This window comes from Prionailurus viverrinus, chromosome B3, assembly GCF_022837055.1.
Source record: "Prionailurus viverrinus isolate Anna chromosome B3, UM_Priviv_1.0, whole genome shotgun sequence".
Taxonomy (NCBI): Eukaryota; Metazoa; Chordata; class Mammalia; order Carnivora; family Felidae; genus Prionailurus; species Prionailurus viverrinus.
Window position 1 is genome coordinate 22,769,079 of NC_062566.1, and position 13,649 is coordinate 22,782,727.

Genomic DNA, 13,649 nt, shown 5'->3' on the forward strand with positions numbered 1-13,649 from the left:
AACTCAAAATGTGTTTAGTCATAGATGTGAGAACTGAAAATAAAAATCCTACAAGAGAGCACAGGCAGTAATCTCTCTGACATTGGCCATAAGAACTTATTTCTACATATGTCTCCTAAGGCAAGGGAAGCAAAAGCAAACTATTGAGACTACATCAAAATAAAGTTTCTACACAGCAAAGGAAACAATCAACAAAACTAAAAGACAACCTACTGAGTGGCAAATGACTTATCCAGTGAAGCATTAGTATCCAAAATATATAAATAACTTGTAAACTCAATACTCCAAAAATTAACAATCCAATTAAAAAATGGGCAGAAGACATAAATAGACATTTTTCCAAAGAAAACATACAGATGGCCAACAGACACATGAAAAGATGCTCAACATTATCAGGGAAATGCAAATCAAAACCACAATGAGATATCACCTCACACTTATCCGAATAGCTAAAATTAAAAAATATAAGAAAAAATAACCACAAGAAACAAGTGTTTATGAGGATGTGGAGAATAGGGAACCTTTGTGCACTGTTGATGGGAATGAAAACTGGTGTAGTCACTGTGCAAGTCAGTATGCAGTTTCCTCAAAAAATTAAAAAATAGAACTAGCATACGATCTGGTAATGATACTACAGAGTATTTACCCAAATAATATGAGAACACTAATTCAAAAGGATATATGCACCCCAATGTTTATTGCAGCACTATTTACAATAGCCATAGTATGGAAGCAGCCCAAATGTCCATGGATAGATGAATGGATAAACAGTATGTGTTATATATATACAATGAAGTATTATTCAGCCATAAAAAAGAATGAAATCTTGCTATTTGCAACAACATGAATGGATATAGGAAGTATAATTCTTAGCAAAATAAGTCAGTCAGAGAAAGACAAATACATTTGATTTCACTCATATGTGGAATTTAAGAAATAAATGAACAAAGGGGGTAAAAAGAGACAAATCAAGAAACTATAGAGAACTAACTAATGGTTTAAGAGGGAAGGTGGGGGAGGGGAGGGGTGAAATAGGTGATGAGGTTAATGAGTGCACTTGTCATGATGAGCAGAGAGTGATGTAAGGAAGTGTTGAATCACTATATTGTATATCTGAAATCAATATAACAGTATATGTTAACTATAATGGAATTAAACAGAAAAACTTAATTAAAAAAACATTCACTTAGCCAGCAATTGTATGTCAAGAAGTTTATTTTCAACTAGCAATAATGAAACAAATTTTTATCTGTGAAGATATTCAACACAGCATTAATTATGATAACAAAGAATAGGAAGCAACCTATATGCCCAACAAAAGTAAAATAGTGATATATCCACATGTTGTAGGTATAAACATATCCTATTTTGAAAGAATAACTAATGACCTAATAAGATGTTCCAATATATGTTGAAAAATGAAAGGTAAGGCACAATGAGATTAAAATTTTTTTAACAAATATCTATGTATCAAGAGAGGAGGAGAAAATGGAAGAAAACACAAAATTTTGATTAGTTGTTATTTCTGGGTAGCAAAATTATGAGTTACTTTTATATTTTATTCCTTTACCTTTACATTTCCCTTTGGATATATATTCATATAGTCATTAAAAATGGGATTTTTTATTAAGAAAAATTTATATTTATTTATTTTGATAAAGAGAGACAGGGCACAAGTGGGGAGGGACAGAGAGAGAGGGAGACATAGAATCTGAAGCAGGCTCCAGGCTCAGAGCTGTCAGCACAGAGCCCGACGTAGGGCTCAAACTCACAAACCTCAAGATCATGAGCTGAGCCAAAGTCGGATGCTTAACTGCCTGAGCCACCTAGGCACCCCCCCAAAATAGTAATTTTTTTAATAAAGTGGGAAGTCAACATTTTGCACTGTGTATCATAGGTAGCCACCTTTTGTGAAAGAAATTTTGAAATTAGGTAGATAAAAGTCCATTTAATACATTTGTAACTTCAAACCAAGAATTTTATGCAAATATGGGCTGAACAATTAGATGACCATTTATGAGAAAACTGCTCTGATTTCTGAGCAGCAAGGACCTGACAAGAAGAATGATCAGAGGTGGAACCAGACAGAAATAAGATGTGGCTCTTGAACATTACTAACCAGAGAGATATTTTTTCTCCATCTAAGAAGGTGGATGCCATTGTTAAGACCACTAGCTAAAGAGGTTTTGGAAGAGAAACTGACAGTCTTGCCCTTGTCTTTCTGAGGCTCCCAAGCTACTAAATATTATCCTAGCTTTCACCACTGTAACTCTGCACACAAGGGGCACATATTGGAAAGTTCAGTGTGCAATACATCACCTGCTGGAGCTAAACCCTGGGCTCTATGCATGATCTGAGTGGCTGCACACCAACCTTTTAGTCAAGCAGATGTCCTTATTATTATTTCAAAATTACACTGGATAAAATATCAGACCAGGGTGTACTGTTGCCCTAAAAATCCTTTAATCTTTTATGATATTAATACCAGCCCTCTCAAGCCTACTTGTGAGACCAACCAGTGTTGTTAAATGGCCATGAGAGTCCCTATATTGATTCCAGCCATGGTTGTCAGCAGGTAGAGGGCCAAGGTATCACATGCCTGGCTCACAAAGGAGACCAGGGACATTTGAATGACAGCCTTGTTTAAGTGATAGGATTATTTCTTTTATGCTTAGCAGAGGAAGATGAACTTTAACAGGAAGATGGTGGTCAAGTGATAAGTTTCTGATCCCATCTCTTAGTAGTGGGGGCAACAATGTTCCAGAGTCCTCCTGAGAGTAGAGCACATTCGGTATCCCCACAGCTCATTGTCCAGCCTCGTCCCTCCATCCCATGCCCAAGTCTTCCAGGAGTTTTGATTAACTAATTTTAGTGTCTGAGTAAAACTGTCAAGAATTACTAGTCACTCAAACAGAAATGGCCAGTATAAGTCTGCCAAAAGTCAGCATTATGCACAGAAATTGATGTTGGTTCTTACCAAGGTATGACAGTGGAGTTTTATCCCAGGCCCAGCCCAGCCAAGTAGTGCCCTGTAGAAGCCCAAGGTCACAGTCTCCATAGGCTTCAGGTCACTCTGCCTCTCAGGCAGAGCTACGGTTTCAAATCTTAAGCAGGGCTGGTTCTGAGAACCTTCACTGTGCATACATGAGCTGTGAGCTTACAATCCAAGAACGTCAACAGAAATCTTGTTCAACACCAAATGTCAGTTCATTTTAGCAGCACCATTTTTTGGAGCTGCCAGTGGCAATTCTGCCCATTCACCTACTTTCAAAGTTCAGTGATGCCATATGAAAACAGGCATGCAGGGAGTTAGGACTCCAGCATGGGCCCTGCTCCTTTGGAGCAGCTTTTCCTTTGTAGGAGCAAGCATTGGCTGTTTTTCCTCACCCAGGGCTTCATCTCTGTGCTGCCCTCCTGATAGGTGTCCACACAAGAATGCATGTTGCCAGGCTGCCTCTGTCTGCAATATTCCTGGGTCCTTTCAAGTACAAGATTTTTCACTGGGCAATCTGGTAGGAGATCTACAGATTCTCATTATGCAGCCCATCATTGATAGTCAACACACAATTCCCAGTTGGAATTTTCAAGAGAACAACATAAAATAGCCAGGAATCCCACAACCATTTACTGACCCCTAGAGTCAATCTTATTCAGAATACCTGAATCATGCTCTGGGTTATGAAGCTAATCTCAGCAATAAATTTTTAATGTGTGTTTTCTTTTAGCTAAGCTCACCTAACACTAACATCTCTCTAATTGCTAAAAACATGTTTATCCTAGTGCTTAACAGTACATATTGCTATTTTTTTTAATTAAGTGAGCTTCGGGATCAAATAAACAGAAATTTAAAATGAGCTTTAAAGTACCTGAAAAATTCCATGAAAGAGAATCCATATCCATGCTGTTCAGCAATTCCTGCACAAACTACATTTGACGATGCTCCAATCAGTGTCCCATTACCTGGAATCAAAATTTTTAAAGTAAAATAAAATTTCAGTTTATCTTAGTAGTATGTTTCTATTACCTTTTGTTCTGCAATATTCAGATCATCTCACAGGCTTTGATTTGATGATTACTTTACAGGTACTATCAAAGTGATTGCTTTGCAAATATCTGCAGAAAACAAACAAAACACTGACAACCAGAAAATAAGTTTACTGCTTATAAATACTGAAATTTATTTACAGATAGGACTATGACAGTTCTATGTGTTAAGGAGAATTGGCAAATCACTGTGGGACGTGGTGGCATTTATTTACATTTTAAAGGAAAATGTAAGACAGGCTAACAACTCTAGGAGAGAACAGGTGTCTTCAGAGCAGTAGAATGAGATCTCAGATAAGAACCACCCTCCTAAATCCAAGAGGCACAGACAACTCCCTTCAGACATAACTTGAATCAATCTTCTGCACAACATATCATAGTGAAACTGGCAAAATACAAGGATAAAGAGAAAATTCTGAAAGCAGCTAGGGATAAACGTGCTCTACATATAAAGGGGGACTGATAAGACTCATGATGGATCTCTCTACTGAAACTTGGCAGGCCAGAAAGGAATGGCAGGAAATCTTCAACGTGATGAACAGAAAAAATATGCAGCCGAGAATCCTTTATCTAGCAAGTCTGTCATTCAGAATAGAAGGAGATATAAAGATCTTCCCAAACAAACAAAAACTGAAGGAATTCGTCACCACTAAACCAGCCCTAAAAGAGATCTTAAGGGGGATCCTGTGAGACAAAGTACCAGAGACATCGCTACAAGCATGAAACCTACAGACATCACAATGACTCGAAACCCATATCTTTCAATAATAACATTGAAGGTAAATGGACTAAATGCTCCAACCAAAAGACATAGGGTAACAGAATGGATAAAAAAAACAAGACACATCTATTTGCTGTCTACAAGAGACTCATTTTAGACCTGAGGACACCTTCAGATTGAAAGTGAGGGGATGCAGAACTATCTATCATGCTACTGGAAGTCAAAAGAAAGCTGGAGTAGCCATACTTATATCAGACAAACTAGACTTTAAATTAAAGTCTGTAACAAGAGATGAAGAAGGGCATTATATAATAATTACATGGTCTATCCATCAAGAAGAGCTAACAATTATAAATGTCTATGTGCTGAATATGTGAGCCCCCAAATATATAAAACAATTAATCACAAACATAAGCAACCTTACTGATAAGAATGTGGTAATTGCAGGGGAATTTACACTCCACTTACAGAAATGGATAGATCATCTAGACACATGGTCAATAAAGAAACAAGGGCCCTGAATGATACATTGGATCAGATGGACTTGACAGATATATTTAGAACTCTGCATCCCAAAGCAAAAGAATATACTTTCTTCTTGAGTACACATGGAACATTCTCCAAAATAGATCACATACTGGGTCACAAAACATCCATTAATAGGTATAAAAGACTTGAGATCATACCATGCACACTTTCAGAACACAATGCTATGAAACTTGAAATCAACCACAGGAAAAAGTCTGGAAAACCTCCAAAAGCATGGAGGTTAAAGAACACCCTACTAGAGAATGAATGGGTCAATCAGGCAATTAGAGAAGAAATTTTAAAATATAAGGAAACAAACGAAAATGAAAATACAACAATCGAAACACTTTGGGATGCAGCAAAGGCAGTCCTGAGAGGAAAATACATTGTAATCCAGGCCTATCTCAAAAAACAAGAAAAATCCCAAATACAAACTCTAAGAGCACACCTAATGGAAATAGAAGAAGAGCAGCAAAGGCAGCCTAAGCCCAGCAGAAGAAGAGAAATAATAAAGATCAGCGCAGAAATAAACAATATAGATTCTAAAAAAAGGTAGAGCAGATCAATGAAACCACGAGTTGTTTTTTTTTTTAAATAAACAAAATTGATAAACCTCTAGCCAGGCTTCTCAAAAAGAAAAGGGAGAGGACCCAAATAGATAAAATCATGAATGAAAATGGAATTGTTACAACCAATCCCTCAGAAATACAAGCAATTATCAGGGAATACAAGGAAAAATTATATGCCAACACACTGGACAACCTGGAAGAAATGGACAAATTCCTAAACACCCACACATGTCCAAAACTCAATCAGGAGGAAATAGAAAGCTTGAACAGACCAATAACCAGCGAAGAAATTGAATCGGTTGTCAAAAATCTCCCAACAAATAACAGTCCAGGACCAAATGGCTTCCCTGGGGAATTCTACCAGACATTGAAAGCGGAGATAATACCTATCCTTCTCAAGCTAGTCCAAAAAATAGACAGGGAAGCAAAACTTCCAGACTCATTCTATGAAGCCAGTTACTGTGATTCCTAAACCAGACAGAGACCCAGTAAAAAAAGAGAACCACAGGCCGATGTCCTTGATGAATATGCATGCAAAAATTCTCAATAAGATACTAGCAAATCGAATTCAACAGCTGATAAAATGAATTATTCACCATGATCAAGTGGGATTCATTCCTGGGATGCAGGGCTGGTTCAACATTCACAAATCAATCAACGTGATAATTCACATTAATAAAAGAAAAGATAAGAACCATATGATCCTGTCAATAGATGCAGAAAAAGCATTTGACAAAATTCAGGATCCTTTCTTAATAAAAACCCTTGAGAAAGTCGAGATAGACGGAACATACTTAAACATCATAAAAGCCATTTATGAAAAGCCCACAGCTAACATCATCTTCAATGGGGAAAAACTGAGAGCTTTTTCCCTGAGATCAGGAACACGACAGGGATGTCCACTCTCACCGCTGCTGTTTCACATAGTGTTGGAAGTTCTAGCATCAGCAATCAGACAACAAAAGGAAATCAAAGGCATCAAAATTGGCAAAGATGAAGTCAAGCTTTCGCTTTTTGCAGATGACATGCTATTATACATGGAAAATCCGATAGACTCCACCAAAAGTGTGCTAGAAGTGATACATGAATTCAGCAAAGTTGCAGGATACAAAATCAAAGTACAGAAATCAGTTGCATTCTTATACACTAACAATGAAGCAACAGAAAGACAAATAAAGAAACTGATCCCATTCACAATTGCACCAAGAAGCATAAAATACCTAGGAATAAACCTAACCAAACATGTAAAAGATCTGTATGCTGAAAACTATAGAAAGCTTATGAAGGAAATTGAAGAAGACATAAAGAAATGAAAAAACATTCCGTGCTCATGGATCAGAAGAATAAATATTGTTAAAATGTCAATACTACCCAAAGCAATCTACACATTCAATGCAATCCCAATCAAAATTGCACCAGCATTCTTCTTGAAGCTAGAACAAGCAATCCTAAAATTCATATGGAACCACAAAAGGCCCCGGATAGCCAAAGTAATTTTGAAGAAGACCAAAGCAGGAAGCATCACAATCCCAGACTTCAGCCTCTACTACAAAGCTGTAATCATCAAGACAGCATGGTATTGGCACAAAAACAGACACATAGACCAATGGAATAGAATAGAAACCCCAGAACTAGACCCACAAACGTATGGCCAACTCATCTTTGACAAAGCAGGAAAGAACATCCAATGGAAAAAAGACAGTCTCTTTAACAAACGGTGCTGGAAGAACTGGAGAGCAACATGCAGAAGGTTGAAACTAGACCACTTTCTCACACCATTCACAAAAATAAACTCAAAATGGATAAAGGACCTAAATGTGAGACAGGAAACCATCAAAACCCTAGAGGAGAAAGCAGGAAAAGACCTCTCTGACCTCAATCGTAGCAATTTCTTACTTGACACATCCCCAAAGGCAAGGGAATTAAAAGCAAAAATGAACTACTGGGACCTTATGAAGATAAAAAAAGCTTCCGCACTGAAAAGGAAACAATCAACAAAACTAAAGGCAACCAACGGAATGGGAAAAGATATTTGCAAATGACATATCAGACAAAGGGCTAGTATCCAAAATCTATAAAGAGCTCACCAAACTCCACACCCGAAAAACAAATAACCCAGTGAAGAAATGGGCAGAAAACATGAATAGACACTTCTCTAAAGAAGACATCCGGATGGCCATCAGGCACATGAAAAGATGCTCAACATCGCTCCTCATCAGGGAAATACAAATCAAAATCACACTCAGATATCACCTCACGCCAGTCAGAGTGGCCAAAATGAACAAATCAGGAGACTATAGATGCTGGAGAGGATGTGGAGAAACGGGAACCCTCTTGCACTGTTGGTGGGAATGCAAATTGGTGCAGCCACTCTGGAAAACAGTGTGGAGGTTCCTCAAAAAACTAAAAATAGACCTAACCTATGACCCAGTAGTAGCACTGCTAGGAATTTACCCAAGGGATATAGGAGTACTGATGCATAGGGGCGCTTGTACCCCAATGTTTATAGCAGCACTCTCAACAATAGCCAAATTATGGAAAGAGCCTAAATGTCCATCAACTGATGAACGGATAAAGAAATTGTGGTTTATATACACAATGGAGTACTACGTGGAAATTAGAAAGAATGAAATATGGCCCTTTGTAGCAACGTGGATGGAACTGGAGAGTGTGATGCTAAGTGAAATAAGCCATACAGAGAAAGACAGATACCATATGTTTTCACTCTTATGTGGATCCTGAGAAACTTAACAGAAACCCATGGGGGAGGGGAAGGAAAAAAAAAGAGGTTAGAGTGGGAGAGAGCCAAAGCATAAGAGACTCTTAAAAACTGAGAACAAACTGAGGGTTGATGGGGGTGGGAGGGAGGGGAGGGTGGGTGATGGGTATTGAGGAGGGCACCTTTTGGGATGAGCACTGGGTGTTGTATGGAAACCAATTTGACAATAAACTTCATATATTGAAATTAATTAATTAATTAATTAATTAAATCAAATAGAGATCAAGAGACAAAAAAAAAGAAAGAAAGAAAGAAAAAGAAAAAAAAGAACCACCTTCCTTAGCATTCCAGGCCCAGACACCCAACAGAAAATCCTGACTGTCTGTTGATGGAAGGATGGATGCAAACAAGTGGGACAATTAAATGCCTCTCTGGGTGAGCCTTTCTGATGGTGTACAAGATCTGTGTGGAGTCATAACCTACACACGCATACATACTGGTTAGGTCATGGAGAAGGATGTGGCCCAAGACGAGCCCCCCTTCATCACTACTGATTCAGGGAACAGTGAATTTGTTTGATGAAATTGATCAGCATCTTTTAACCCCTAATCTCAGAGGTCAGGGCTCAAGAATAGGCACATTACCCAGGCTCAGCCAGTTTTGTTCAGTTCTAACATTTGTGCATAAGCCACCAAGGAAAAGGCTGTGTTTCCTAAGGACTAGTGAAATTTGAGACACAAATCTGGAACTGCCTACTGCCTGTTGACACAAGGGAGCAGACTCTCTGAGACTTGACAACATAAGTAACAGCAGAGCAGGAGAAGGAGAACCAAGGGTTGAGTCTTGGCTGCAAAAGTTGAGCCCCTAAGTGCTCTCTTTTCTGAGAATCCAGTAACATATAATCTCTGCATTTTCCAGAGTGCTGAGTATGGAAAGAAGTACAGAATAAATAACCTCAGAGCAATGTGGCCTTCTGGATTTTTCCACTAGAGGAGGCGCACAGCCTGGGGCTCATTCTCCACAAGAGGCACTTGCAGATGAGGTGTCAGTGCAAATGACACTCAGCTGAATGCACATTCCTCCTCCCTCCTTCCTTGCAGTCCTATCCTCTCATTGAAACACACATACAGGCAACAAAACCACCTGTCAAACATGCAGCCTAGACTGCTTGTGCAAAGGCTAGTGAAGGCAAGCTCAAGCTTCATCTCACTCTCTCTGTTTTTCCTTTATAGACAACTTAGAAGGTTTTTTTTTCAGTGAAAACCTTTGACATCCATTTATATGCTTGCTCAAAAGATGAAGACTTTGGATCTTAAGAACACAATAAAATCCTTCAGGGTCTCCCCAGCACCCTGAAACCACCAAGCTCAAGCCTTGTGATGGCAAGGCCTCCTTGAGATTAGCCCCACTCTGCTTGTGGTCACTGTGTTTCTGATATCCCATTTTTGTGACAGCCCACTGGTTTCTCAGTGCATTCAGAATATATAGCACTACCAAGAGTAACAGGAAGGGCAGTGGTGGCTCTGCACATGACAGAGAAGGGCATTGCAGACTGACACCAGTCTGCTCTGCACAGAACAGACTTAGGGTGGTGACAGAGGAAGCAGGGAGCCTGGTTGGGGGACATGCCAGGCTACGGGTGATACTGGCTTGATCCAGGTGGTGTGGGAGGCAGACCAATGCTCCCCACACCCACTGCAAGGAAGCCCATGCCTTAATCCTCAGGACCTGTGGTTATGTCATCATGTTACCCTGTATGGCAAAGGTGACTTTGCAGAAGTAATTCAGGTTATGGACCCTAAGAAAGGGTGACTATCTAGGACCCTAGATTCTCTAGGTGGACCCATTGAATCACATGAGCCCTTAAAAACAGAAAATTTTCTCCAGCTGAAAGCAGAAAAGAAGCCTCAAAGGGAGGTCAGAGATATTCCAGGGGCTCAGAGAGAACCCGAGGAGGGGTGGGGGTGGTAGAATAAATGGGGTGGGTAGAGTCAGAGAGATCACAGTGGGGTCAGAAGGATCCCAGGCAAGATCTGAAAGGGGAGGGAGGTATTCCCACCATGAGCAGGATTCCACACATTGTTGCTAACTCTGAGATTTGGGCCCAAGTTCCAGAATGAAGAGGCCTTCTGGAGCTAAGGGCAGCCCAGCTTACAACCAGCAAGGGATGGGGACTCAGTCTTAGAGCTGCAAGGAACTGGATCCTGGCAACAATCTGAGTGAGCTCAGAAGCAGACCCATCCCAGAGCTACCAGAAGGGAGCACAGCCTGCAGACACCTTAATCTTGGCTTCATGAGACTCTAAGCAGAGATCCATCTGAGCCACCCTTACCTGGAAGATAAGAAATATGAGATAATAAATCCCCTAAGTTTTTCTGTGTGTTACAGTAGTGATAGAAAGCTCATTCAGGTGATTCCAGGATTCCAGGACCACTCTGAAGACCTCTTGTGTTTCAGACATCTGTTAGAACTGAGTCTATTTCCATGTCAATTCTGACATCTGTCTCTACTCCTCTCCCTGATTTCCATTAGCTTCTTGCTAATTTCCCAATCCTAGACAGCTCTCCCTTCCATCCCAGTAGGCCACTCTCTGTGGAAAAATCAGCTCATACCCTCTTGGGGCTCATGGAGTACATGTTCTTGGGGAGACAGGACAGACATACCACGTAGGAGATGCATAGCAGGCATGAGATCACAGAGGCCGAGAGAAATGTTCAGAGGGCCAAGTCCACCAGGCCGTGGCCAGATAGTAGTGCTGCCCTGAAGAAGAGGAGATTTAGGAGGCAGCAAGGAGAATGAGAAGGAAGAACCAGCTTCAACAAGACCTGGATGTGGGGTGAGTTGTACTGGAGAAGTATTTGAGAGGGACAAGACCAGATGTCTTCTCAGTGTCTACTCAGGATCAAAAGCATTTTAAAGGCTTGGAGTCTCATCTTCATCATGATCTCTGAGGTTCCCAGTGTCCCCATGAAGAAACAGGCACAGAAAAGCAACATGCTGAAATGTCGGGGCTGACAAGTGAAAAGCCCAGGACTAGAACCAGCTGTTTTGACTCCAGAGAAGGATCAGAGAAGGCAAGATTCAGTCTGCATGACCTATACCCGAGGCCTGTCTGTAGAAAGTCATGCAAAGCATCTGAAGGTCTTGAGCAGGTGGTGAAATACAAATTCCACATCAATTATGGCTTTAGACAGCCTCCTCTTGGTGTGTCACCCTGACATATCCCATCATCCTGACAGCCAGCTGGCTCCTGCTCTGGGTGAGGAGACCCACCAATGAGATTCCACACCCTGGCAAGCCATCCTGTCCTGCAAATGTTTCCATGTCTACCAAGGTTGTCCCCACAGGGAAGCCCATGATCCTCAGAAGACCCTGCCTACCAGTCTCTATTGCAGGGCACACACCTCAGTGCCAGGACGGTACCTGCCCTGCCATTCCCAAACACTGCTACTCCAGGACTTAACATGGAGAGCTCTGCTTCTGGATTTTATGGAGCTTAAACACGTGATCCAGGGGCACATTCAGCAACCTGTGTGAGCTCCAAAACTAAAAAGCAATACTTTTCTTCTCTCCTGTTAGGGATTCATAATTGAAAAAATACCCCTTTTTTCCAGTTAAGATGCATTCCCTAGATCAATAGCATCTCATCATACTGGAGTTGGTATGAATTCCTCAACTGCAATGTGCCACTTGCCAAAAAAATGAAAGTCCCTCATGTTGCCAAGGTGCACTGGCTCAGTAGGTAAATTTGTTCCTGAACAATTCCAGATTCAGGGAATGGAAGGGAAGGGAAAGGACAGCAGCTTGGTCTTCTGGCTGCATGACAACTTGGGCAGGAAGAGGAGGGCTGGGTGGGGACAGAGAGGTAAAGTGAAGAGCCCCATGACTCAAACTCTTTCCTTAGAGGGAAGATGAGACAGAGAAATGAGCAAGGGCTGGGCTGATTTCTCTCATGTATAGCAGTTGCTCAGCTTTTGTACATTTCACTCCTATCCACATTTTTAGGAATGTAGCACGGATGGCACAATGGGGATTGCTATTCCCCAAAAGCCCTTTTTGCACTGGGATATGTCTTCACACCCTGGCCTCATTCCCCCAGACCTGCCTTTCAGTCATCCCTTTGCATTCAGCCTCCTTAATGCCTTGTAAACTGGAAGGTGGTGCATTAATTTATTAAATTTCTTTTAAGAATGCTTTCAACTATGGGTAACAGAAAACCTAGCTAACACTGGTTTACATACAAAGGGAAATAATCTCCTCCCTTGTAACAAGAAGGCTTGGGGCAGAGGTCTGGAGAATCAGTTCAGTGTCTCTTAAGTAATGTCAGAGGCAGGTCTTCATAATTCTCTTGGCCTCTCCCTCCCATCACAGATGGTTTTATGGTTGTTATATCTAAGGTTGGAAGCATGAAGAGGAACTGATACCAACACATTTTTATCAGAAGTGCAAAATCTATGTCAACAGGCTCCAAAACAGGTTTCCCTCATGTCTTATTGGTCATCAAAATGAGACAAGCAGAGTAGACGAGCTACCAGAGCAACTATTACAGTAGAGGGACACAACAGAGAAGAGCGTGGGAGCAGTGTTGGGTCAGCCAGACCATAGGTCCTGCACAAACATTGGAAATAGAGTATATCAGTGGGCATAGTGGAAAGAATGCTAGATTTGGTTCTGAAGACCTCCATCGAAATCCAAATCTGCTAAGCTGTATAACCATGAGTAGTCACTGACCAGCTCTGTTATATTGATTAAAATGGTTTGGGTTGTAAGGAAAGGAAGATGCAAAACAGGAAGGTGTTGGTAATATAGGTGTTATGACAGGGAGTCAAAAGTGGAGCAAGTCAGGACTCATTGTTTGTTTCAGAGCTCAGTTGCATTGTCCAGGACCAGTTATCTCCACCTGTATGCTCTGCCACTCATCAACACTGTCTTGGCCCCACACTCAGGCTGGAAATGACTCCAGGTATCTCATTACCACATGACAGGGGACAGTATCCAGAGAAAGAAGTAGGACCAGTCTCTTGCCTAAGGTTTGTTCTCAGGATCAGGGAAATCATTACCAGGATCC

At 40.8% G+C, this 13,649-nt stretch overlaps 1 protein-coding gene across 1 annotated transcript in view; it reads right to left on the bottom strand.

Moving 5' to 3' along the window:
- Positions 1-13,649, bottom strand: part of OCA2 (OCA2 melanosomal transmembrane protein) — a 492,037-nt gene that overhangs the window by 160,241 nt on the left and 318,147 nt on the right. The window contains exon 22 of the mRNA XM_047864593.1: positions 3,867-3,960. Within this exon, the coding sequence (XP_047720549.1) occupies positions 3,867-3,960 (94 nt within the window). The remainder of the gene's footprint in view (positions 1-3,866; positions 3,961-13,649) is intronic.